The 27,820-nt window shown below is 45.7% G+C and overlaps 1 protein-coding gene across 2 annotated transcripts in view; it reads left to right on the top strand.

Moving 5' to 3' along the window:
- Nucleotides 1-27,820, top strand: part of NAV3 (neuron navigator 3) — a 1,248,418-nt gene that overhangs the window by 1,086,093 nt on the left and 134,505 nt on the right. The window contains exons 28-30 of one of the 2 annotated variants that reach the window (XM_078674250.1): nt 14,197-14,262; nt 15,486-15,639; nt 26,652-26,826. In XM_078674250.1, coding sequence (XP_078530376.1) covers nt 14,197-14,262; nt 15,486-15,639; nt 26,652-26,826 — 395 coding nt within the window. The remainder of the gene's footprint in view (nt 1-14,196; nt 14,263-15,485; nt 15,640-26,651; nt 26,827-27,820) is intronic. The other variant, XM_078674251.1, reaches the window with a different exon arrangement.

Here is a 27,820-nt window from a genome sequence, read left to right as displayed (position 1 = left end):
TGCTACGTGTGTGCTTTAAACAACCTTAATTTCTCAATGGTTGTAGGAAATCGCCTCTTTAACATAGTTAGCCCCTACTTTTTGCCAGTTCCCCATGCCAGAGCTCTTTCCCAAAACTGTACCATGATTGGCACAACTTCAGCATCTCCTGTAAGTCCCTAGTAAATGGTAACCGTGGTACCTGGGGCATTGGGACTGAAGAGGGTCCACTAGGGCTGCATCACTAATTGTGCCACCCTAGGGATCTCTCATAAAGACATGCAAACTGCCATTGCAGGCTGCGTGTCTTGGTGAAGAGAAAAGTGAAGAGTTGACATGGCACACATCCATGTGTGGTTGCCCACAGGCACTGTATGAGATCTAGGTGAGTCACCCCTACTGCAGGCCTTCCAGCCCTATGGCAGGGTGCACCATATCACATGGCTGGTCATATCTGCTGAGTAGATATGACCCTACAATATCTATATCCATTCTTAAATATTGTAATTGTGCAGGGAAGTCAAAGAGAGTGCATGGGCTGGAAACCTATCATTTCGAGTTCCCCAGCACCATGATGGCTTCACGGTACCAAACATCTCATCTTAATAAATCCACACTGATGCCGGTGTTGGGTTTATTAATTAATGCACACAGAGGGAGTCTTTGAGGTGCCCCCTGAAAACACTGGTGTGTCTCTTACTAGTCTTAACCAGCCTGCCACCACCAGACATGTTTCTGACCTCATGGGCTGCGAGCTTTCGCTCTCCGAGGTCAGGAACCATACCTCTACTGGGCGGAGGTGCTTCACACCTCCTTCACGCTGGAATGGTATTCCAAGGTGGGAAGCCTTTTCTTCCAAACGCAACCCAGTCATCTCCAGATAGTTGAGGATGCCAACCCCCCTGTCGTGCTCCACTGTTGACAGGGAGACAGGTGAGAAAATGAGCTAGATTAGGAGTTGTGAACAAAATGGTAAGGTGCACCAGAAAGTAGTGATAGTCCATTGCGTATTTGCAAATATATCCTTTATTGTATTTCTTCCGTAATAGACGAAAAAAATCCAGCCAACGCGTTTCATTCCAATTACTCCTGGAACTTCATCGGGGCTTAACATAATTTTAGGCAGTTGTACACTTTGGAATATATATTCTAATCGTCCTTCACAATTTTTACGGTGTGGGAGTCCTTTTTCAATGCTTCACCAGTCAGATTCGGTAACCTATGGTATATATCAAAGAGGTTATTGAGCAATTCTTTTTGATACCATGATAAGTATCTTGTGTGTCCATTGAAGTGGAAAAAAACTGTAGCTAAACCTCCTGTGCTGCTCCACTTTTGGCGAGTGGACAGTTGGAAAAATGTATTAGATTAGGAGGTGTGCCATCATTCAGCCAGCCCCCCCCTAAGGTAGGGCAGTTGATGTGGACACCACGTTTCCAATCCTCCATCTTGTCTTGGAAGGAATCAGCGAACTAGAATCAGGGTTATGCCCACTAACCCAACGGAAGTGATCATAGGAGGTTGTAACCAACCTAAAGTTACGTAGCCCATTGGCTACTGACTGGTACACCCTTTAATCCCACTTGATTTAGTATTTAGGGGGGTACCCCCGGGCCCTAAAATTAGATCCTACTGACCTAAGAAGAAAAAAGGATATCCAAGAACCGCAAGGAGAAGAGGACATATGACTGACCTGGCGTCAACGCTGCCAGCCTTCCTGTTGTGCTCGAGTCCTTCACCAAAAGCTGACTCATCTTGCAGCTGAACTCCAGAAACCTGGGAGGTCTGCCTGCCTTTGACGAAGAACCAGGACCTCCCTTGGATTGGTGGAACCAATCCCCTGCATGATGGAGGTGCATCAACATCTGAAACAATTACTGAAGTGTTCGCCACTGGACCCGTCAAGGTGTTGGCCCCTCAGCAAAGTGGTGAGAGCCCCCCCAAGAGTGGTAGCTGGCTCTTACCAAAGTTCCAAGCCCTGACTGCACTCTCGATAACCTCTAGCTTGTGAGGTTAATCTGTTTGACATTTGTCGCAACCAAGCATTGTTGGTAGCCAGTCCGGCCACTGACCCCTTCAGTCTTCACTGCAGCAAAAGCGCATTGCACAGCACCTGCGACCGACGTTGGATTTTGCATCTCCAAAGTGGTGAAGTTGACTGTGTGGCAAAAACTGCCTTGGCACACTTGACATTTGCCCTCTGACCTACCAAGGCACATCCTTGGCGTATCCCCCCATCCCCGGTGACGTACGTTCCCATGTTTCTCTGCATACTGCGTCCCTGGGCGAGATAATCAAGAACTGACTGTTTTACTCAGGTCCTGGGACCCCAAAGACCTCTACTCTGGTAGAGTAGAGACTGAACCAGGCTCCAAGTGCCCGTTGGAGCAAGTCTTGCAGAAGCCCATGTGCTTTCATCCCTGACCGCGGTGGTCTTTGATTGACGGTCTGCCGCCACCCGATTTCCTCATTGCCTGCAATTCTAAACTTGTTTGACAGTGACACAGGTTACCGCTGTGTATTCTGATCGACAGTCCTGCCCGTCTCCCATTGCCTGCAATACTAAAACTGTTTAACGGTGACACAGGTTACTGCTGTGTATTCTACATTGACCATCAATGTAATATTGATGGTGTTTAAAATATTTCTTCTGCAACTGTTAACAACTATATTTTCAAAACGTGCCTAATTGTACAGGCCCGCTTAGAAAGGACCTTGGATGGAGCAAAGCATTGATGCTGAGGGCTCAGTGCGTCGATCATGTCCACGCAGTCAGGTCACTGCATCCTCATTGAGCTTTGCTAAATTAAAGGCAATGCTTTGTCGTCAAGCCGCGCCGATCATTGTTGGAAGGCCGTGCAAGCTGTAGCCTCTGCTTCGGTGTCGGGGGGCGATGCGTCAGTTCCAAGTGGCGCAATGGTGATGATGCAATGGTTTTGAAGAAAACAGCTACAGAACCCACTCATGAGGCCCAGAACTTGGAGCAAGTACCTCAGGCAAATGTAGGGCTCACAGAACCCGAAGTCCAGCAGCATGAGCAGAAATACAGGAAGTCTTTAGTGTCCCTGAGATGTCAGAAAAGGAGGCAAGCCACTCTAGTCAGGGTACGCTAGATACACACTAAAAGATAACCTCGCTCACCCTTTGGTATCTTCTCACAGAGCATTCAGGCGTATCTAAAGAGGCAATGTGTAAAGTAGTTGTGTAACTCACACACAAACACAGTTTAAAAAGATAGATAATATTTGTATGAGTACAAAAAGACCATAACAACAAATATCCAATCAGTAGAAGTCGAAATTTGAATTTTTAAATATTAAATGCAAAAATAGTGCTTAGAAGTCACTAGCTTTCAAAAGGTAACTTGAGGTCACGAGAGGCCTGTGCAAATCCAAAGTTCAGGCTTATTGCAATGGAGGGTAGGCTGGCTACAGGACCTAGGCAGGGCCTGCTGATAAAGTACATTGGATGGAGCAAAGCGTCGATGATGAGGGCTCAAAGTGTCGATCTTTTTCACACAGTCGTGCCACTGTGTCAGGGTCGAGCTTCACTGCAGTGAAGGCAAAACAGCATAGTCGTCAGGCCACACAGGCTGCAGAACCACTGTTGTCGAACAGCCTCTGTGTTTACGGGCAGTGCATCGGTTCCGAGCAGCTCAGTGATAACGATGCATCAATTTTAAAGACAAAGAGCGGCAGAACCCACTTCTGAGGCCCAGAACTTGGAGAGGTCACCTCAGGCAATGGTAAGACTCACAGAGGGCAGAGTGCAGCAGCGCAAGCAGAATTCTTCAAAAGTCTTTTGTGTACCTGAGGCTTCAGAAAATAGGAGGCAATCCAGCAAGCCCCTGGAGATCATTTGGAGTGAAGACAGAGTCCAGCTGTCCTTCAGCAGAGTCAGGGAGCAGCAGGCAGCAGGGCAACAAGCAGAAAAGAAGTCCTTTCAGAAAACAAGTCCAGTTGAGTTCTTTAAGCAGCACAGTAGTCCTTCTGACAGAGTTTCAGTTCAAGATTCAGAAGTGTCTGATTTTAGGGGCGCAGAGACCCAGTGTGTATACCCAAAGGTGCCTTTGATGTAGGATGTGACTTCAAAGCAACTCACTGAAGTGCACAAGGATCCCTTTTAACCCAGTCCTGTCTGCCAGGGTACCTGTGGTGGTAAATATGTGCTTTGTAGGTGGACAGGACAATACCTATTGCAATGTTTTTGTCAGCCCCACCCATTCCTCCCTGCTCAGGGAGACCAATCGGAATGCAGATGAGTGCTCAGAATGCAGATGAGCCTCACCTTGCTGTGTTTTGGACTGTCTAAAGGTAATACACAAATTGTAGCTGTCACCCAACCCATACATATATTGGAGACAGGCTGTCAGGCACAGATAGGAGTAAGTACAGAGAAATAGCCCATTTCTAAAAGTGGTATTTCTAGAATGGTAATGTTAAATCCAACTTCACCAGTAAGTAGGATGCATCACTAACATTCCAGACATATGTAAACATGAAATAGCTACTCCTCTCTCATCAGGAATTACAGCTTAAATATGTATTAAGGAATTCCCAATGCTGGGCTTTGAGAATGATAGGCCTCACAGTAGTGAAAAATGAAATAGACTGTTGGTCACTAGGAGGACATGCAAAGCAGTTACATGTCTTATCTTTTACTTACATGGCAACATGCCCTTAGGGTTACTTAGGGGTGAGGTATATGTAATTAAAATAGATTTTAAGGCTTGGCAAGTAGTTTTAAATGCCAAGTAAAAGTGCAGTAAGCTGTAAACATAACCACTGCAGTTGCAGGCCTGAGACATGTTTGAAAGGCTACTTCTGTGGGTGGCGCAATCAGTGCAGTAGCACACTAGTGGCATGTGAAGTATAGGCCCTGGGTATATGTTGTACCACTTTACCAGTACAACAAATATGCCAATCAGGTATACACCAATGTCATCATGTTTAGGGGAGAAGGACTTGCGCCTTTGCACTGGTTAGCAATGGTAGAGTGCTCAGAGTTAAATGAAGGTCAGAAAAACAGGAGGTATGTTGACATGCTGTTCTATATGTAGCATCACGGCTCCAGATAGCGTGGGGTTCTTGGCACAAGTTGATCACTTTTCTTTTTACTGTTGGTTGCATTGTATTTTGACAATAAAACGGTTTAGTTTTTCTCTAGATAAGCACTAGCACGCATTGTTAATGCTGTAAGACTATTATGAATTCACAACACATATTTCTCCAGACACTAGTCGGACACCCCACATACGCATTCTTATTTTGCATCACTAAGAGGAGACTTTATTACTTTAGTTCATGCACAAGTATTTGGCACTCGGTTCTTACTTTTTTGCATTAAACAAGATCCTCTAAGCACACGATGACCCAAGAGCTGACAGTATGATAAAGATCATGTTTATATGTCATAATATCAGTCAGCATTTCGCCACATGCATGTTTACTTTTGTGACCCAAGGGTTATGATTGTTTCAGGTTTACCACTTTAAGTCCTGTGGTTGCTTTTTAAGCACATGGTTGGCATGTTTTTCTTGCACATGATGCATTTGTTTATTTTGGTTTAGACTGCTGAATTTCTGGCCACATTTCCGACACACAAATTGCTTGGTATACATTTGGTGGAATATCTATTGTTCTATTACACTTTATATGTTACCAGGTAGGGCTCCAATGAACAGTTCTTGATATCATATTAGCATATTTAATTTCAGTTACCCCTGATGAAGGGTTCCATACCTGAAATGCATTGGGTTCTGGGAGGGCAAGATGGTTATCACTATTTATTAATTTGAATTCTCAATGGAATTGATAGAGTATACCAATTTCATATACTGAAGAACAACTACTAAAGAAGTGAAATTAAAAAAATGCAGTACATCTCTTGAGTTTCCTAAAGGCTTGTTTATTGATTCAACATTTGAAAGCCTGCGGGCTCATTTTGGCAGTGTGTCTTGGGATTGGTAAACCAGCTGGCTACCACAATTTCTTTAAGTAACTTAGAGGTTCTCCACATCCTAACACACCCAAACCAATATTCTTGTGGAGAGATTCAACAAGACCTTGAAAGGCATGATAATGAGCCCATTAGGTGTAAGTGGGATGCCATCCTTCTATGGCTTATCTTTGCCTACAGAGAGGTGCCACAGAAGGGAGTGGAATTTAGCCCCTTTGAACTCCTTTATGGCCACCCTGTCAGGGGACCTCTTAGCCTTGTAAAACATGGGTAGGAGCAAGCTCCCGGGAAACCTCCTCAGGATGTGGTCATCTACATGCAGGCCCTCCGCAACCAGATGCACCGCTTCTGAAAAAAGGGGAAAATCAATCTTGAGATAAGTCAAGACGTAATGAAACTCTCATATGGACAGAATGTCACTCTGGTAGAGGATTAGCCTGGCCAGTAGGTGTGGGTTATGGAACCCAGAGTGCAGCAAGATCACTGGATAGGCCCATATGAGGTGAAGAAGCAGAAGGGGGAGTCCACCTTCTTGGGGGACCTCAGGACCCCTAGAAACTCCTTACTCCACATGAACCGTCTCAACCCCCCACCCCCCTGCCTCCCTTTTGAGAAGTCCAAAATTCACATGCAGCTGGTGACAGATGAGGGAGTGGAGGAGGAGACCCGACCTCCTGTCTGCCCAGGAACACAAGGGGTCAGTGGAAGGTGTCAACCTCTCCCTTTTCTGACCCCAAAAACAGCAGAGTGATTATCACCAGTTGCTGGGACAGATTGCTTCTCTGTTCTCTCTCACTCCTGGACTCACACATCTGTGCATCAATGACATCAATACTGGAGATAGTCCACCTGTGAAGAACAAGATTTACAGTTTGTCAGATAAGGTGAAAGCCAGTATCAAGGAGGAAGTCTTTAAGATGCTGGTGTTAGGGGTGATTGCGCTCTCCAACAGTACCTGGCCCAGCTTTTTGGTGCTGGTACCCAAGGCTGCTCCTCCGTGTGCCACTCCAGAACTTAGGTTCTATGAGGACTACCGGGGTCTTAACTCCAACATGAAAAATTATACACCCTTCATCCCCCAAGCTGATGAGCTCATAGACCGGCTGGGCACTGCCAAGTTCCTCATGACTTTCGATTTAACACCAGTATACTGGCAGATCGCTCCAACTGAGAGGGCAAAAGAAAGATTTGCATTCTCACACCCAGAGAGACACTTTCAGTTTCGAGAGATGGCTTTTAGCGGAAGAATGCCCCTGTCACCTTTTAGAGTTTGGTCAACAGGATCCTATCTGGGAAGAAAGCCTTCTGTGCTGCCTACCTGGACAACATAGCTGTCTGCAGCCCCAGCTGGGAGGAACACCTCTACCACCTCCAGGGGATGCTTCCAGCCCTGTAGCAGGTGGGTCTGACTATCAAGGCCAGTAAGTGCCAGATAAGGCAGGGTTTTGTGGTTTATCTGGACCACATGGTGGGCGGGGCATGGTGCGGCCCCTCCTGTTAAAGTTTGAGACTATCCTGGCCTGGTAACCCCCTAAAGCACAGACTAACGTGAAGGCCTTTCTGGGCCTCACAGGATACTATAGGAAGTTTGTGAAGGGACATGGCACCATTGTTGTCCCCTTAACAGAGATTACTTCAAAGAAGCAGCCAAGACTTGTGATCTGAACAGGGGCCTACCAGAAAGCCTTTGATAACCTCAAGGAGGCCAAGTGTGCAGCACCCGTACTCTAGAATCCTGAATTCTATAAGGAGTCATAGTACAGACAGATGCTTGAGAGCATGCATGGGGCAGTCTTAGCACAGTTAAATGAGAAGGGCCTAGGCCAACAGGTATGCTTCGTTAGTAGGAGGTTACTTCCATGGGAACAGAGGTGGAGTACCATGGAGAAGGATGCTGTGGCCTTTTTGGGAATCACTTCCGCGTTCAGAGATCCCTCACGTGTCTGAGGGGTGAAAATCCCAAACTGTTGAGGTGGTCCATCTCCATACAGGGAATGGAATTTATGGTGGAACACCGTCGTCAGTTAGAGAACGCCAATGGCGATGGTCTGTCCAGCTTCTTCCAACTTACTGATGAGAACTCCCAAGGGGTTGGATGGTTCTCGCCACTTTCAGGGAGGGGTACACGTTAGGAGGGGAGAAGGAGTTGTTCTATTGGTATAGGGCCTGGAGGCAGTGTGTGCTTATCGTGGTGCCCTTACACACCCCAAAGGATGTCATGCTTCATCACTGGGCGGTGCTCCTTGTTGGGCCAGCACTGCAATGCCCAACAGTTCCGCCGAAGAGTCACTTTATTAGAGATCTTTTTAATAATAAAGCCGTAAGGCTGTGTGCGGGTCTGCGTGGAAGTGGTATCCTAGTGTGAAGTTAAAAGATGGCTGGAGGGGAAACTACTAGATTTAATAGAGAGTAACCCCTCTGTCATCAATAAAAACCAGAAAGTTGTGCCGCTTCGGGGTGATAATGGCCCCCAGTAGCAAGATAGGTGTCATGTTCATATTGGGCATGTTGAAGTTTGAAATGTTTTGCGCAGATCGTGGTCTCAGGATGAGATCCTTTGCGTTTCTTCAGGACCAATGTAAAGAGTGTAGTGAGTGCTAGTGCAGTTTGGTGGCCTGTCAATTAGTCGAAGTGCTACTTGCTGGAGTAATGTAATCTATACAAAATAGGGTTAATGTCCCTTGAGGTACAGCTGAGGTAGTCCTCGAAAAAGTTTTGTACGATCAGCATGTATATTAACCCACCTGACCTCTCGCCGCCTCGGAGGGTCTTCCATCCAGCCTTTTACCTTCCTTTGCTGTTAGAAATGGTGTTTCTAGTTGACAAAGGTATGCACCATGTACATGGAGGAACCACACTCCTATTCAGTGTAAGTGTAGTACACACTAAATGTTTACCTGTGCTTACTCTCTGGTAGCTTAGCACGGAGCTCTGGTTAAACTAAAGAGGCAATATGTAAAGTATTTGTGTAAACAGTAACACAGTGAAAACACCACAAAAGTATTCCATACCAGTTTAGAAAAATAGCCAATATGTATCTGAGTAAAACAAGACCATAGCAACCAACATACAGAAATCACTATATAAATGTTGCAAGATTAAATCTAAATGCAGGGCTTAGAAGTCAATTGCTCCAACTTGGGCTATCTGGTCACGCTTGACTGGGGTAAATTCAAAAGTTCAGTCCGACCACGATGGAGCACAGGCTGGATACAGGAGTCATCTTGACCCTCTAACAGTACCTTGGATGCATCAATGCTAGCATCGCTGCTCGGAATGATGTGTTGAAATATGGAGGTAATGCATCGCTGTTGCAGGCGATGCATTGGTTCTGAAGTTGGGCAAAGACATTGATGCGTCAATGTCAAAAACCGCAGTGCATAAGTTCAGAGGCATCGATGTCAAACCACTTGTCTGAAGGAGGTGCGTCGGATAGAAGCCACGCCGGGCCTGGAATGGGCTGGAGTTGGGGAAGCGGCATCACAGATGTCAGTGAAGTGTTGTTCAAGACTCACGCAGCACCGGTGATATGAAGGTGCAGCATCGGCAAAGCGGGGGCTTCGTTGTAAGTCGAGGTCCTTGCATTACGCACTCATGAGCGGTATCCACGGATTTGGGGCATGCAGCGGCAATCCAGTGATGTTGTAGGGAATTCGCCAGTTCCAAATGACGCTTTGATGCATTAGTTTTGTGAGATACAACAGCAAGCACTCACTATCAAAGTCCCAGTACTGGATTTGGCACCCCTTGGCTGAGCAGGACTCACAGCAGAGGAGACCAGGTGCTGGTAGCAAGATAAAGGTGAAGTCTTTGATATCTCTGAGACTTCAGTAACAGGAGGCAATGCCAAACAAGCCCTTGGAGACCCTTTAGAGATGCAAAATATAGAGAGTAAGGTCCAGTCCTCTCACTCTCAGGCAAGAAGCAGTGGGCAGCAGGCCAACAAAGCAAAGCAAGCAGCAAAGTGGCAGTCCCTCCTGGCTGCACAACAGTTCTGCTTCCTGGAAAAATATCCTCAGTCCAGAATTCTTCTGGGTACATTATGTCAGAGGTCCAGAACTTATACTCATTTTAGCCTTTGAAGTAGGGAGACTTTACAGAAATTACTTTGTAGTGCACAAGATACTAGCCGTCCTTGCCCTGGCTCCAGACACACTACAGGGGGGTATGCAGCTCTTTGGGTGGGGAGAGACACAATCTCAGGTGCAAGTGTCAGCTCCTCCCTCTCACTCTAGCTCAGGAAGACCCATCAGCCTGGTGATGGGCCATCAGGATATGCAGTGCGCACCTCAGCTCCTTTGTGTGTGACTGTCGAGAGGTAATACACAAAGTCCAACTGTCATCCAATCCAGACATGTATTCTAGGGACAGGAAGAAGCATAGAATGGTTAAAGTAAGAAAATGCCAAAGTCCTAAAAGTTGCATTTTTAGACCTGCAATTTAAAAAAATCAACTACACTAAAATATGTGTTTTTTACTTTTTCTATATTTTCCCAATTGAAAGTTACACTTGTAAAGTGTTACAAGGCATCTCCAATGCTAACCTATGGGAGAGATAGGCCTTGCTGTAGTGAAGAACGAATTTAGCACTTGTTCACAATCAGGACATGTAACATTCAAAAGGCACATGTCCTACCTTTTAAATATACTGCACTCTGCCCACGGGGCTACCTCAGGCCTACCTTAGGGGGGACTTATATGTAGTAAAAGGAAAGGTTTGGACATGGCAAATAGGTGAACTTGTCAGGTCGATATGACAGCTTGAAAATGAGCACACAGGCTCTTCAGTGGCAGGCGTGAGACCGGTTTGAAGCTCTACTACTGCAGGCCCACTAGTAGCATTTGATTTAGAGGCCCGGGCACTTGTAGTGCACTGCACTAAGGATTTATCAGTAAATCAGATATGACATTTGTGAAGAAACCAGATGCCAATATATTTTAAATACAGAGCACATGCACTTTAGCACTGGTCAGCACTGAGAAAGCTCTTAAAACTAGCAAAAACATAGTTCATCGCACAGCAAGAAGACAAGTTAAATCCCACCAAAAGATTGGTGGTTCCAGGTCTAACATCTCCAATTTTTCTGACCTTGTTTATGGTAGCCTTAGGACTCTGAGCCCTTTACCACTGATAACCAGTGGTAAAGTGCATGTACTCCCTCCTATAAACATGGTAATATTGGATCATACCCAACTGACATTTAATTTACCTATACATTCCTAGTAAAGTGGTACTATAAGTGCCCAGGACCTGCAAATTAAATGTATCTGGTGGTCCTGTAGTACTGATTGTGCCACCCACTTAAGTTGCCCTTTACACACATATCAGGCCTGCCATTACAGAGCCTGTGTGTGCAGTATAAACTGTCATTTCAACCTGGCAAACCTTTATCCTGGGCCAAACCTTCCTTTTTAATAGAAATAAGTCACTCCTATGGTGGGCCTTGGACAGGCCAGAGGTCAGGGTGTCATTTATATAAAAGCAGGACTTGTACTTTTAAGTTTTCAGACGTTTACAGGTCCTGTTAGTGAAAAACTCTTAAATTAGAGTTTCACTACTGCAACTGGCTATATCTCCCATAGGATAACATTGGGATTACTTTATTACATTTTGTAAGTGTCATTTCCAAATGGAAGATAAAACTAGTTCAAGTTTGATGCTATGGAATCCTAATTTAAAATACTAACTTATGGTGGGATTGGATTTTAAATTAAAATTCAGAAAATACCACTTTTAGAAAGTTGGCATTTTCTTGCCTTAGCCATTTTGTGCCTTTCTCTGGTCAGATGACTGGGTGTAGGTGGCATTTGGGCTTTGTGTATTCCTCCTAGACAGCCACACACAATGGGAGCTGAGGTGTGACTGAATGGGCTTTCACTGGCAGGATGGGAGGGAGGAGCTTGGCTCAGCCTCACTTACACCTCAATGAGCTGTGTCCTGTCCCCACACAAAGGGCTACAAACCCCCTGTACTTAGTCTGAAGTAGAGAAGGCAGGGCATCTGCGCACTTCAAAGGCAGGCCTTTAGAAGCTTCTCCCCACTTCATAGGCACAACTGTAGATAAAATAGGGAACTCAGACACCATTTTTGTACCAGTTCATACTCGGCGATGAGGAAGGACTGCTGTACTACTGAAGGTCTTCCATTCTGCTGGACTGCACTCTGCTGGACTTCTGATTTGCCGTGCGGGCCTGCTGCCCTCTTGCCTTGGTGAGAAGTACTGGACCTGCATCTCTTGAACCCAGAGGGCCACCAAGGACTAGTCGGAAACATCAGGTACATAACAGGCTTCCAACCACCTTACACCTGCACCTGGTCTCTGCCTTCGGTAAGTCTACCCTGCCAAGTGGTGCCACCCCAGTCCTACACCCTTGGAAGTAAGCCTAAGGTGCTTAGCAGTGGAACTGATGCACCTTCTCTGCTGAGCGACGGATACCCGAGCAGACCCGAAACATCTCCTCGGCTGAGCAGTGTGTCCCTGAGCAGAACCGATACCTCGCCCCTGCTGTGTGGATTGGACCCATCGCAAAGACTCACATCCCCCACTGCAGTTCTTGAAACTAATGCATCGCCCCAGCGCATCTACAGACCATTCTTCACATCTCTCGTCAAATGCAACCTCAACAACGATACCTGATTCCGCATCACTTCCTCACAGCTCCTCAGAACAGACATATCACCAACTGCATGCCACATCCTTGATGACGGAATTCGATTCGCAAGCCCCGTCGACAGCAGCCTCAACAACAATGCAACAGGACCTCACACAGCAGCCTCACCACATCTCGGAACCGAGACAGCGCTTAGGCTGCATAGCCCATCATTGACACGGATACATGTAAAGCTCTGCACCAGAATTTAGGGCACTCTTTTCAGTGAGCCTTACTGGGCCCTTATAGTAGCTTGTGCTTCAATCGCAGTCGGCCTGAACTTGTGACTTTTTTCCAGTCTGCCAAAACCAGATTTCCCCAATTAGCACATTGTGCTTTTTGTGGCTATTTTCACTACAAACTTTAAAATTCAAAATCGCCAGTTCTACTCATTGGATTTTTGCCATTTTGTTTTTGTTCTGTTTATTAAAATTTCCTCTGTGTTTCTAAATCTGTTGTAGGCTCCTTTTGTGGTGTGTTTGCACTGTCTTGCTGTTTCAAGTGTTGCACAAATACTTAACACATTGCCTCTAAGTTAAGCCTGACTGCTCTGTGCCAAGCACAGGTTACTTTGGGGTTTGCATGTGCCTTACCCTGACAAGGGTTGTGGTTACTGCTTGACCAGGGCTTACATCTCAGTCAACCAACAACCCAATTTCCTACAGTACCTTTCTTTGTCAAGATTATGGAATTTCACTGGTAGAAGTGGCGCATCTTTCTCTGCTTGCCCTTGTATGGTGTTGTGAATTAAGGATGTGGTCAAATGTGATGTGCTGTTATCAAATGGAGATGCACACATTTTTCAGCAGACACTGTAGCAGTCTTTTTATAATTGATAACACTAGTAATAGTGACATTTATTAGTGTACATTTCTGCTATTATGTTTAAACTTTACTCAAGTGATGGTGTGTTTGTGTGTCAGTGCAACATTTTGGCCCCTTTAATGCTTATTTTCTGTGTTACGGACACGCATCTCCTTGTGCTTTCCATCTGAATTTGTGCAAATGCCTCATTGGAAATATTGTCCTCAATGGTCCCTGCGTGTGTCCATCTTTTCCGGATTCGCAGAGCTCTAGTTCTCGTCACGTTGTCTTGATAGTATCTCAAAAGATTGGACCCATCCTGAGTGGGCTAGACAACGGCCCAGTATCTCTCTGTCACCCGAGTAACTAGTTCTGTGAGCATTAGTAATTCCTGATAACATGTATTTGGGAAATAGCATGCCAGAACTGATTTTTTTCTACAAGTATTTTCCCGATTACGCTGCACAAGACATTCACCAGATATTTTAATGGCTTTCAACAGATGATCCCTCTCCATGAAGGGCACTAGACCTGCCGGATTTTCTATCCCGGTGCGTCCGTTAATTCGTGTTGCAGCCTAAATAAGGTTTACCGAGTCACTCACAATTAGGCCCTATGTCATAGAAGACTTCAGTGCAATAGAAATGATTATTGTTTACATTTATTTCACAGAAGGTGTTTCTTGTTTCATAGCTTCTAAATTGCGGTCATAGTCTCTTGTCAACAAATCTCATTCATGCATGTGCTTTTCAGTATCGTTTTTGGTTCATATTGCAATACTTCGTGTAACATTTGTCAATGCAGGTCAGCTTTCATGTGGGCACCAAAGAAACGTCGAAATGGCCATGTGATCTACAAGCATAGATCTCGGTAACACAGTGTGGGGCATGGAGTTGCATCGTTTAGTTCCACCTTGAGTGCTGTTCTCTTTAGAAAGGTGTGCTTGCATGCACTAACTCAATGACGTGTTGAAATATTAATATATTGCTTGGAACAATTTCTTGAATGTAGTTAATTTTCTGTCTGCGGTAGTGCTCAGAAGTAACTTAGGTGATATCTAGCATTTTATAATGCTGCTGAGCAAATAAAGCCTCTAATAAATAAATGACAATACATGTAGCTCAATAATACGTTATTTACAGCAACTGCGCATATACATTCACACGATCGTTACTACAGTGAAAAGGTCATGTTCAAAGTTATTACCACGGTACATGAGATGAAAAAAACAATGCCTAACAAATTGCATGTTACAAGACTTTACATGGGAATACGGCGACCTTAATAGCCAGGTCCTTCAATGTGATTTTACCTCACTGGACACATTTAAATACTTGTACCTAAGTATGGATTACATATATATTTTTAAAAGAAAACGATGAAAAAATCAATAGCACAATCGATACAGGCATATGCTCAAAATATAATATATTACATATTAATAATACTGAGTGAGGGGATGACGCCATGACCCACTCGCACTTTTATCTATCTTGAGGAATTAACTCTCGATCAACACTTTTATTAATATATATGCAATTTGCTTAGGTCTTTATGATATTTATGATCTCAGCTGTGCTTAGAACATCAAAGGGCTTAAACTCTGGTTTTGATTGTGATGTCCAATTAAACTGGCAAGTATGCACACATTCAGGTTTTTAAATGTGTTGAACATGAATGTGGCATGAATATTTCATATAATATCCCCTTTCTGTTTTCTTCTCCATTCCAACATTCTCCTCTGTGGAGTTGGCGAACTGAAGCTTGAGAATTTTTTTAATTATTATTAATGTGTAAGTGGATCCACTAATAAAACGTTCTTTCTACTAATCTATGGGTCAAAGGAAGATTTTTTTTTTGATATCTTAGTTTATGTATCTGTAGTACTGTACCCCACACTACTTCAGAGTGTAACTCTGATTCGAAGCACTTCGGTGCTTGGAAGCAGAATTAAATGTAATGGTACTTGACGCTGTCCTAGAGATTGTAAGGGGAGCTGAAGAGCACATTCTCTTAGGCTGCAAGTGTACCAGTCAGTCACAAGTCATTCTTTCAATGTTCTTGTCCCTTTCATACCGTTTCACAACCTTCAGGATTTGTGAATGCACGGAAGCCGAGGCAGAGATTATTCTGCAGCTGAAGGGTGAGCTGAGGGAGAAAGAACTGAAGCTGACAGACATCCGACTTGAGGCCCTCAGTTCAGCACATCATCTCGACCAAATCAGGGAAGCTATGAACCGCATGCAGGTCAGTGGATTGGAATATGTGGATGTTGCATGGTAATTTAGTGGCATATATCTTCTATGATGGAAATGTTGATTGGCTGTGTTCATTAAAAAAATTATATTCTTCAATATTAATACCAATTCCTGAACCATCCTGCTCTGTGCTTCCGAGATTTTATGCTTTTGTAATAGCTGCTGTACCAATAACGAAACTAGTAATTGCTCGTGGATCAATCAATCATTCTCAAGGTGCCGGTGGGTTGGGGGTGACTATGCTACTGATCGAACAGCCAGGTCTTGAGTATCCTCCTGAAGGTCAATAGGTCTTGGGTCTGTCATAGGCTCAGTGGGAGGGTGTTCCATGTCTTGGCGGCGAGGTGGGAGAAGGATCTCCCACCGGTGGTTGTTCTTCAGATGCGCGGGACGGTGGCGAGTGAGAAGTTAGCCGAGCGTAGCTGATGGTTGGGGATGTAGAAGGAGAGCCGTCTGTTGAGGTAGGCTGGGCCAGTCTTGTGGCGTGCGTTGTGTGCGTGGGTGAGGAGCTTGAAGGATATCCTCTTGTTGACGGGGAGCCAGTGCAGGTTTCTCAGGTAGGGGGTGATGTGGCCGTGGCTTGGTACGTCGAGGATCAGTCGTGCTGTGGCGTTTTGGATGCGTTGTAGTCGTTTGATGAGCTTGGTCGGGGCTCCCGCGTAGAGGGCGTTTCCGTAGTCAAGTCTGCTGCTGATGAGGTCCTGGGTGACTGTCTTTCTTGTATCTGTCGGGATCCATCTGTAGATCTTGCGGAGCATGTGGAGAGTGTTGGAGGAGGAGGAGATGGCGTTTACTTGCTTAGTCATTGAGAGCATTGAGTTGCGTGCATGGTCGGTGGGTGTCGGGGCTGCCCCCGGTGCCATCGGCCACCAGGAGTCGTCCCAGGCTGAAGGGTTGGAGCCGAGGATGAGGACCTCCGTCTTGTCCGAGTTCAGCTTCAGATGGCGGGTCTTCATCCAGTCACCGACGGCCTTCATTCCTTCGTGGAGGTTGGCTTTAGCTGTGATGGGGTCCTCGGTGAGGGAGAGGATCAGCTGAGTGTTGTCGACGTAGGAGATTATGTTGAGGTTGTGCTGTCGGACTACGTGTGCGAGCGGGGCCATGTAAATGTTGAACAGCGTTGGGCTGAGGGAGGATCCCTGGGGTATGCCGCAGATGATCTCGGAGGCTTTGGAATGGAATGGGGGGAGGAGGACGCTCTGGGTTCTGCCGGAGAGGAAGGAGGTGGTCCAATCCAGAGCCTTGTCTCGGATCCCTGCGGCGTGGAGGCGTGCGCGTAGTATGCGGTGGCAGACGGTGTCGAAGGCGGCAGAGGTCTAGGAGGATGAGTACTGCACTCTCGCTGTTGTTCAGCAGGGTTCTGATGTCGGCGGCGATGAGGGCAGTCTCGGTGCTGTGGTTGCTGCGGAACCCTGACTGGGAAGGGTCCTGGATTCTGATTTCTTCGAGGTATCGGGTTAGCTGTCGGTTTTCTCGATGACCTTGGCCAGGAAGGGGAGCAGAAAGATGGCCCAGAAGTTCTTGAGGTCTCTTGGGTCTGCTTTAGGTTTTTTCAGTAGGGCGTTTATCTCGGCGTGTTTCCAGATCTCTGGGATGGTCGCAGTCTCAAGGGAGAGATTGATGACGTTGCGCAGGTGGGGTGCGATGGTGCTGCTTGCTCTTTTGAAGACGTGGTGCGGGAATGGGTCCGACGGAGAGCCAGAGTGGATTAAGCGCATGGTCTTGATGGTGTTATCGATGCTCACGCTGGCCCAGGCTAGCAGGGGGTCGTGGTCGATGGTGTACGGAGGGTCTGTTGTGTTGCTGTCTGTTGGGGCTGTCTGAGTGTTGAAGCTGTCGTGGATGTCTGCGATCTTGCAGTGGAAGAAGGTGGCGAGGGAGTCGCACAGGGCTTGCGATATCGGGATGTCGTGGTGTTGGAGCTGGGGTTGGAGAGTTCCTTCACGATGTTGAAGAGCCCCTTGCTATTGTGTGCGCTGTTGTCGAGGCGGTCTTTGAAGGAGGTCCTCTTGGCTGCCCTGATGAGGTGGTGGTGGTTGCGGATGGCGTCCTTGTGTGCTGCGTGGCTGTCCGGAGTTTGTTCACTGTGCCATTTCTTCTCTAGTTTCCGGCAGGCTTGCTTGGAGGCTAGGAGTTCTGAGGTGAACCAGCTGGCCCTCTTGCTGGTGTCTCTGTGGGGGGTTTCCTCAGCGGGGCGAGGGTGTTGGCACAGTCCTCGATCCAGCGACTGAGGCTTTGGGCAGCGTTGTAGGTGTTGGAGGGTTCAGTGGGTGGGCTGAGAACGAGGTTTGCGTGTAGTTGGTCTTCGGTGATTTTGCTCCAGCAGCGGCGGGGGATCTGTTGGGTGCGGTGGTGTACGGTGGGTTTCTGAAAGGCGAAGTGGATGCAGCGGTGGTCGGTCCAGAGGAGTTCAGTGGTGTGGCTGATGGAGACGTACGGGCTTGAGGAGAAGACTGGGTCGAGCGTGAGGCCGGCGGAGCTGGTGGGCATTGTGACGAGTTGCTTCAGTCCAAGGTTGGCGAGGTTATCGATCAGGGTGGTTGTCGTTGTTGTTCTCAAGGTGAAACTTCAGGTCTCCGAGGAGGATGTAGTCGGTGGAGGTCAGGGTGTGCGTGCTGATCAAGTCGGAGATGGAGTTGCTGAACTGGGGGCAGGGTCCGGAGGGGGTCGGAAGGCGAGGGTGCCTCTGAGGGTGGAATTAGGGTCTGTGTGGATCTGGAAATGCATGTGTTCGGCGATGCTGAGCGTCGTCTGTGCTAGTCGAGACCCTGATGCTGTTCTTGTGGATGATGGCGATTCCTCCTCCAACTCCGTTGGTGCGGGCTCTACGGGTGATCTTGTAGCCGTCTGGGATGGCTATGGCGATGTCGGGTGCGGAGGAGTCGTTAAACCAGGTCTCTGTCAGGAAGGCGACTTCCAGGGATGTTGTGTCGAGCAGGTCCCAGAGCTCAACGGCATGCTTGCGTGCGTGCGAGCGAGTGTTCAGTAGTAGGCAGCGGAGGTGGTTGGGGTCTTTCTTGGCGGGTGGTTCGTCGGCTCTGAGGCTGGTGTAGCTGCTGTTCTGGCAGGTGAAAGGGGCATGTGTGCGTTTCGGGGTGGCCTTGAAGCAGGTGTGGCTCCATCCGGAGTTGAGAGCGTGCAGAGTGCTGGCGTCGTAGTGGTGGCTGTCGTCGTGGTGGGTGCGGGGGCCCGGGGATTTGGGGCTGGGCGCGGACAGGTGCAGACGGGCTCGCCTTAGGCGCGCCTCCTGCGCGCCAGCAGCGCGGCCACACAGCGGCTGGCATATAAGAGGAGGTGGGAGGGAGGAGCAGCTAGAAGGCGGGAGGCGGGCAGCGAATGGGCAGTGGCCAGGCAGGGGGGCGGGGACGCAGCGGCGAGGGCGGTGAGGGACAACGAAGGTAACAGGAGAAAAAAAGCACAAAAATCGAGGGTAAAACGAGTGGAACAGAAGGCAAAAGGGGCACAGAAACGAGGAAAAAACAAGTGGCACAGAGGGCAGAAGAGGACAAAAAACGGGTGGAACGGAGGGCAGAAGGGCACAAAAAACGAGGTAAAAGCGAGTGGAACAGAGGGCAGAAAGGCAAAAAAAACGAGGGGAAAACGAGTGGAACAGAGGGCAGAAAGGCACAAAAACGAGGGAAAAATGAGTGGAACAGGGGGCAGACAGGCACAAAAAACTATGGAAAAACGAGTGGTACAGAGGGCAGAAAGGAACAAAAAACTAGGGAAAAACAAGTGGCTCAGAGGGCAGAAAGGCACAAAAAACGAGGGAAAAATGAGTAGTACAGAGGGCAGAAAGGCACAAAAACTAGGGGGGAAACGAGTGGAACAGAGGGCAGAAGGGCACAAAAAACGAGTGGAACAGAGGGCAGAAGGGCACAAAAACAAGGGAGCGGCAGCTGAGGCAAGGGACACACAGGCGGTGCTGTGCAGAAGGGGAGCGACCTACCTGGTGGGGTGTAAATGTGAAATATATATTGGTCTCATTTATTGATTTGAAATGACTTCAGTCGATATGGGGCACCAAGTAAAAACAAACATTTGTAATACAATAGGTCTCTCTTTACTGAAAGTTAGGAGCCAGCCCAATTTTCATTAGACTTCAATTGAGACCAATGAGAGAGATAGAAAAAGAAGTTAGTGAGAGAAAGGAAGAAGAAAGGAGAAGTAGACAGGAATACAATGAGAAAGAAAGAAAGCAGGGGTGAATAAGAAAGAAGAAAGGAGTATGAGGTGGAGTCAAGAGAAATCAGCCTTGGTATTTGGTAACCATGTACACGTCAGCCAGTTTTCCTCAGAGTCACCTCAGCCATATCTGAAAACTCCAGTGGTAAAACGGATTCATGAAACGAGGTTGATAGGATACTGCATTTGGAAAACAGATTTGAAAGTGTCTGGTCGCTTTTCACTGCTGCTATTTTAGTGTTTGCTGTGCAAAGTTCTGATAACCGACACATGCTGCGTGCTCGATAACAATGCCGCATTCAAGCAATAAACATGAAAGTCTCCCAGTAACCACAAAGTGTTCTTTAAAGGACGAGACTGTTTTAAGTAGCGGTCTGAGAAAAAAGGCGATTCATTTAACAGGTTTCTAATTAAATTTGCAGAAGCAGACAGGAAAGGGGGAAGGAAATGTAACCTTTGCCACTTTTTTTCAGATGGTAAACATCCCAAAGGTTTATACAGCAAGGGCTCGTCCTACCACTGCTACATCAGGTACATCATGATTGCAAATATGAATAGTGACCCGTATATGTCAAATGGATCCCTGTGGGTGGGGAGAGGGAAGAAACAGACATGAGGTTGGGGTAGTGAAATGAAGCAGAGACAGGGCTTGTGGGGGAGCGAGAGAAAGCCCGGGGGTTTTAAAAGCAGCAAGAGTGGTGCTGGCAACATTCACAGATGACATGCACAGGCAGGGTGGGGTAGGGCGGGGAGCAAGAGAAACGAAAACACAATGTGTTTAATGTAAATAATAATATAAAACAATGAAAAGTAAACCAGCAGGAGTGAGATTGTAGCATAACCTCCACAGCTGCCGACTTTGAACCTTGAGAAACGGGTTCGAGTCTCAGCATTAGCAAAATTGTGCCAATAAAAATGCAATATAAATAGAATGTAAATACGTGAGGCTTATTGTACTCACTAAAGCAATCACAGGAATGGCGAAAAAGTAAACTAGCAACAGAGCGGGAGGCACGGCGGGGGAAGCAGCAGTAACACAACTGTGGCATCAAGAGTCAGTGGGAGGAAGAATACTATATTTAAATGTAAGCAGCTAGGGCGCTGAAGCTGAACACAGAGCAAATCATAATAGAGCAGAAAACCAAGAAAAAAGATAGTCCCCAGAGAACAGATAAAGAACCATAGTGGAATGAGACAGAACTAAGTCCATGCACTGTGAGAGGAACAGAAGAGAGAAAGGAGAGACACAAAGACAGTACTGACCACTAGCAGGCAAGAATTTTTAAAAGCCAGTGACATAGACAAATGAAAAGAAAAGGCAAGAAGGGGGATTGAACTTGAAGCCCACAGACCGATTACAGCAAGTCTCGAAGAGACAGCACATGCGCTGTCTATCTCGACCTAAACACTTCCCATACAGTATTAGCACATTCATTATCATGGAAAACTCATGAGCTAAGTGAATAAACAGGTTTACAATACAACACAGAGGTTACATGCAGGATTCTATCTTCCCATGTGGATCTTTATTTTGACAGTGTGCCTCGCAAGCGGAAAACAAAGCAGTTTGGCAGATCCAAAAAAACTAGAGACTGGCCACAAACTCAAATTCTGGATGTGGTGAGGCATTTATACTCACTTGATAGTTCCCTAGTTCTTTGCATAATTACTTAATTTAGAGTCTGCCAGTGAAAGGATTCGAGCCAAGAGAAGAGCACCATCATCCTGCTGAGTACATCTGATCCTGAGGCAGAGGTGGAAAGGAAAACTCAGGAGCAGGCAGAAAGAAGACGTCAGAGCGTTATTTATCACATGGACATCAATTGGTCTATCTACTTAAAACACATTATCGGAAAATAGTTCGAGACTTTTGTGCTAATGTAGGCAAGGACTGTTTCTGTAGCTTTGCTACCACCATCTGTGAATCTTAATAAACAAAGTACTGAAAGAATATGAAACTAAATAAAGTGGAAAGAGAGAATAAATACGCAGTGGAAGACTTTGAAATATGTGTGCAACCATTATTTGTCCTTGGAAAAGGCTCTTTGTAATTCTGAAGGAATTAGTCTACATGGTTAGGAACCACTTCGTTGAGGCAATCAATACACTTTTGAAGAAAAACTCACAAGGTGCAGTGTCCAAGAAAGTTGAATATATTATTTGGGTTGTGTACTTGACTGGGAATATGTTTGATTTGGCTCTAGCGCGATACGATTTCTAACTTACTTTGAACTATTTCCCTCCCAGTTGCTTATAATTCATAAGCTCATGAACTGAGGTAAAAAGTTGAGCGTTCCAAAGAATGTAAATAATTTCTGCCCGAGTGCTTGAAATGAGTAGCTCACCATGCAAATAACTGCACACATATAAGGTATAATGAGAATATGGGAACATTTACATGGTGAATAATCCATTAAAATAGAGCCTCCCACAGAGGACATCACTGCTGCCAGCGCTTTGGTGAATGTAGGTACCGGTAGACTGAAATGTCTCCTGCAGCCCAGGCAGGGAGCTTTGAGCCGCGGGGGTGGGGGGGGGGGGGGGCTGGCAGAGAGTGTGACACTCTCTGCACACTGAGCTGTCTGTCAGGCATCATGGGTTGTTTACAAGGCAGCTGGGAAGGAGATGCTGCAGCACAGAGGGTCCATGCACAGCGAGCTCTAGAAGCAAATGTACCTTTATAGATGCTTAGACGGTATAGGAATACATGGGGGGGCAGATTTACGACTCCATTGCGCCACTTTGCGTCAATTTTCCCATGTTAAAAATGACGCAAAAGTGGCGCAAGGGCCTTGTTAATGGAGTTTAGTGATCTTAAGTCACCGGGCTCTGGCTTAAACCAGCAGCAGACCAGACCAAAAGCCTTTACAGCCACTAGCCGGTCTGGTAGTAGCCACGCTGAGTTAACGCCCTTTCTTTCTGACTGCCACCTTTCACTTTAGAAGCAGAGAGCTAAGCGGCTGATCGCCTAGCGTTAATTAATCTCTTACTTAGCGTCCGCCATTTGCATCTGTGTGCAGTGCAGGCATCTACAAGTCGAGCAGGGCCTTTGTGCTGTGCTCCTCGGAGCGGCTAAGCAGTAAATCTAGTCCGTGCGAGGCCGCGCTTAGCTCAGGTTTTCAATTATTTTAAATTCTATAATCACTGACACCACAGAGGATTTACACAAGAAAAACACTGTAGACAGGCCGCTGCATCTGTCACGCCAAGTTTTAATCAAAGTGTTTTACTGGCTGGTACACAGCGGTTCATCCGTGTGTTTTGTTACCGGAGGATCACAGACCAGATCTGCGCTGGGTATTAAAAAGCGTCAAAAAAACAAAACGGTTGAAAGATGTTTTTTCCAGATTTTGTCAGAACACCACTCATCAAAGAAACACCAACGAAAACAATATGCACCGTCGCCTCAGCACAGTCCCATGATGTTGCCAGCACTCAGACAAGAACGTCTTTATCTTCACATGCCTGCTGTTAGCACCATTGTAGACTACATTTTCTAAGTATTCTACATAAGCAAAGATGTAACACACTCCGGCACAATCACTTTTACCCTTTTACCCTTTTGGATTGTGCACGTTGTGCATCTTTAATCTACGGTGCATAAGGACAGCAAAAGGCACATTTTCATATATGATGACACATTGCACAAAGGGGAGTGGATACCACGCAGTAAGAAATGACTGTGGAAAGAAAGGTTTTTTTTGTCTGGCAGAGGAGAAATCCTGCTGTTGGAGCTACGGCTGGAATCACATGTCCGTATTTTCCGAGACCATCAACCTGGTGGAGAGCTGCCTTCTGAACCACTGTGTGCGTAACTGTCTTTGTGGTAGGCCACGCAAGACAACGTGTATTTCTGTAGCTTAGCCTGGCTGAGATGAATGCATTGACCAGCTACGTGTAGTGTGTTCATCTGAGTGGACAAACAGAAAAATCTATTTCAATCCTCTCATCTATTGAGAGAAAGAGGACTCTTCCAAATTCAGATGAGTTGGTTATCTATCTCTAGTTTAACCCAGCTGGTCCTCACTGACGCATTTCCCCAAGGGTTGAGGGCCCGACTTTGATGTTTCAAAAATCCTTAATGCCACCACTATCAATTCTTCGCTCTGTTGCCACTACCCTTTGAGAAAGTTCTCCCTTGCTCTCCAGTTAATGGCCTGAAAACCTACTGACCCTGGTCCAATTGGAGTAGGATCTGTTTTTTTCAGTGAAAGAGTAACTGAATGTTGTACGAACAGAAGCAGATCGTTAAAGGCTAACCATATGCTTCGAATATATTTCATGGCAGAGAGTATCCATAAGGAAAATCAAACATTACTAAAGGTATCATCCAGTGAATCATGTCACAAAACCTAAGCATGCTTATTGTTGGTGATTAAGTGATGCAGAACTGAATGAAGAGAGCATGTTTTTTTGTCCGCAGTGGACGCATATTTAAGTGCGTTCACATCAGTGGGAGGCCACTAGGTTGCTTTTGAGGCAGCCTGGTCTACGACTTTCAGAATCCACTCAGCCCTAAAGGCAGCCCAGAGAGAGAAGTACAACGTTACATTAAAGGCACTGATGTGTTACTGCATGAACGTAATGCTGCTGTATACCCTGCCAAACATTAGATTTCTGAAACATTTCATTAGTGATATTTCCGAATTGTCTGCAAAAAGTATGATTCTGTATCCAGTTTATACACGGAATATTGTGCAATAAAATACATTGTTTGGTTATATTTTTTATAAAGTTTTAGGGAGATCAACCACCAGCCTCTAACCCCTTTTTAATTGGGTATGGATTGCTCGCTCCCTCGTGTGAAATAGTGTGTGGATGTCATTAAAATATTTTCCAATTTCTTGTATTTAGAGCCCAGGCATGATTGGAGCTTTCCACTGTGGAATGCAGGACTCGTTTGCATAGGCACAAGACTATTGATGTCAGATTACTTACGATCACCTGCCACGTGCACACTTTAAGATGCAATTATCTGCACATGATACAATAAGTGAACACCCTCCGGCACCTTCTTGGCCTTCCTGCCTTTGCCCGGGCAACTGACAACTAAGCTGAATGCTAAAAGTATCCACGGCTGCGTCTAAGTTCCTCACTGTGATCTATGGATTACCTCCATTCATAAAGTCAGTGTTTTCGACGGCCCTTCCTTGTAGAGTGAGCTTTCTGAGAAATGATGATTTATTCAGTGATGTGACCATACATGAGGAAAAGAGCACTCCGCAAAGTATGACTAAACGTGGGGTGTTGAGTGATGTGACCATTCATGAGGAAAAGAGCACTCCTCAAAGTAAGACTACACGTGGGGTGTTGAGTGATTGAGTGATATGACCATTCATGAGGAAAAGAGCACTCCTCAAAGTATGAATAAACGTGGGTTGTTGAGTGATGTGACCATTCATGAGGAAAAGAGCACTCCTCAAAGTAAGACTAAACGTGGGGTGTTGAGTGACTGAGTGATATGACCATTCATGAGGAAAAGAGCACTTCTCAAAGTAAGACTAAACATGAGGTGTTGAGTGATTGAGTGATATGACCATTCATGAGGAAAAGAGCACTCCTCAAAGTAAGACTAAACGTGGGTTGTTGAGTGTTTCAGTGATGTGACCATTCATGAGGAAAAGAGCACTCCTCAAAGTAAGACTACACGTGGGGTGTTGAGTAATTGAGTGATATGACCATTCATGAGGAAAAGAGCACTCCTCAAAGTATGACTAAACGTGGGTTGTTGAGTGATGTGACCATTCATGAGGAAAAGAGCACTCCTCAAAGTAAGACTAAACGTGGGGTGTTGAGTGACTGAGTGATATGACCATTCATGAGGAAAAGAGCACTTCTCAAAGTAAGACTAAACGTGAGGTGTTGAGTGATTGAGTGATATGACCATTCATGAGAAAAAGAGCACTCCTCAAAGTGAGACTAAACGTGGGTTGTTGAGTGTTTCAGTGATGTGACCATTCATGAGGAAAAGAGCACTCCTCAAAGTAAGACTAAACGTGGGGTGTTGAGTGATTGAGTGATGTGACCATTCATGAGGAAAAGAGCACTCCTCAAAGTAAGACTAAACGTGGGGTGTTGAGTGATGTGACCATTCATGAGGAAAAGAGCACTCCTCAAAGTAAGACTAAACGTGGGGTGTTGAGTGACTGAGTGATATGACCATTCATGAGGAAAAGAGCACTTCTCAAAGTAAGACTAAATGTGAGGTGTTGAGTGATTGAGTGATATGACCATTCATGAGGAAAAGAGCACTCCTCAAAGTGAGACTAAACGTGGGTTGTTGAGTGATTGAGTGATGTGACCATTCATGAGGAAAAGAGCACTCCTCAAAGTAAGACTAAACGTGGGGTGTTGAGTGATGTAACCATTCATGAGGAAAAGAGCACTCCTCAAAGTAAGACTAAACGTGGGGTGTTGAATGATTGAGTGATGTGACCATTCATGAGGAAAAGAGCACTCCTCAAAGTAAGACGTGGGGTGTTGAGTGTTTCAGTGATGTGGCCATACATGAGGAAAAGAACACTCCTCAAAGTAAGACTAAACGTGGGGTGTTGAGTGTCCGTAAACCAGCTCTAGAGGCAGTGGACTACGAATCTGACTATTATGAAATGAACATGTACCTAGCCCATGCGCACCCGCTTTCACGTGTTTCAACTTTACCTGCCTAATCTTTGTTCCTTGGAAAAAAACCTGCTTGTTGCTTTTTATTATATTTAAAAAAAATGTATTGAAAAACAAATCTGTGGCAGATGTCACCAATACCAAGGTGAGGAAGTCTACATGAATGAATGACTTTTTTTCTTCACTTTTTTACAGAATGAAATTGAGCTACTGAAAGCAGAAAATGACCGATTAAAGGCAGAAACTGGAAATTCAGCAAAAACAGCACGCCCCTCATCTGAGTCATCAAACAGTACCTCCTCGTCCTCATCTCGTCAGTCTCTAGGGCTTTCTTTAAACAATTTGAATATGACAGATTCTGTTACTTCAGGTGTGTATGCTACAATTCTTTACAATCTTTAAAAACGTGTAATCAATAATGAAAAATGCTGCAAAGAAGGCCTATTGGGTTAAACGCTCACCACTGGAAACTGAAGTGAACTGAAGGTAATCAGTTAAAATCCATGTAAGGCTGACCCAGCCTTCCACCCATCCCAATCTTATCATTTTAGTATCATTACATTCGATACTATTGGTTATGGTTATATTTGCAGGTCTTAAACGTGGCAGAGCTGTCCTAGAAACGAATATATAAAAAGAATTCTTTATTCTCAGTATTATATATTTGTTTGGCTGAAAGTGACTCATAAGTTACATGATATGATAAGATGTCAAAAATACTCGGGTGCTCTTCAGAAGACATAGGTAGATCCAGTTGTGGGGCACCCCCTTGTTAAGAACGTTCCATCCAAGTGCATTCACGATCTGTCTCTCGAAAGCAGCATCCCTCTCTAACAGGACTTAACTCCTAGTATTGTCGCTCCAATTCTCTAGTGACCTCATCTCCCATTCCCTGAGCACATTCTTTGTTTCAAGTCAAGCGTCAGTCCCATACAATGAGTCCCCACATTCCTTGGTCTTCCATCTCTTTTCTAGGTGTAGTGTGATCTCTCCTTTATCCCTCTATGGAAACCACCTCCCTTCTTTCACCCTACTACCACAGAGGCCTTTGCTGTGCCTTTATTCCTGCCCTTTGGGAAGGCAACTGCAGCCACATTTTGCTGACTCGTTTATTGTTAAAACCAGTACTTTAAAGAAGATTCTTTCTTTTTTTTTCTTTTTATTTTTTTTCAAGGCAGATTAAATCACTAAAGAAATGTATAAATACATTCTGACCATGGGTTTGATTTTTAAATCTTGACAAATACTGTGCAAAATATGCATTATAGTAATCCCTGAGATTTGGTAAAGAAAGACCTCCCGAATCTGTATCCTCATAGAGAGTTCCCATTGCGATTTGAGGTGTTTTTTTTGCCCAAACAAAC

Source organism: Lissotriton helveticus, chromosome 1_1 (genome assembly GCF_964261635.1).
Source record: "Lissotriton helveticus chromosome 1_1, aLisHel1.1, whole genome shotgun sequence".
Lineage (NCBI taxonomy): Eukaryota > Metazoa > Chordata > Amphibia > Caudata > Salamandridae > Lissotriton > Lissotriton helveticus.
This window is presented reverse-complemented; position numbering and strand designations above follow the sequence as displayed.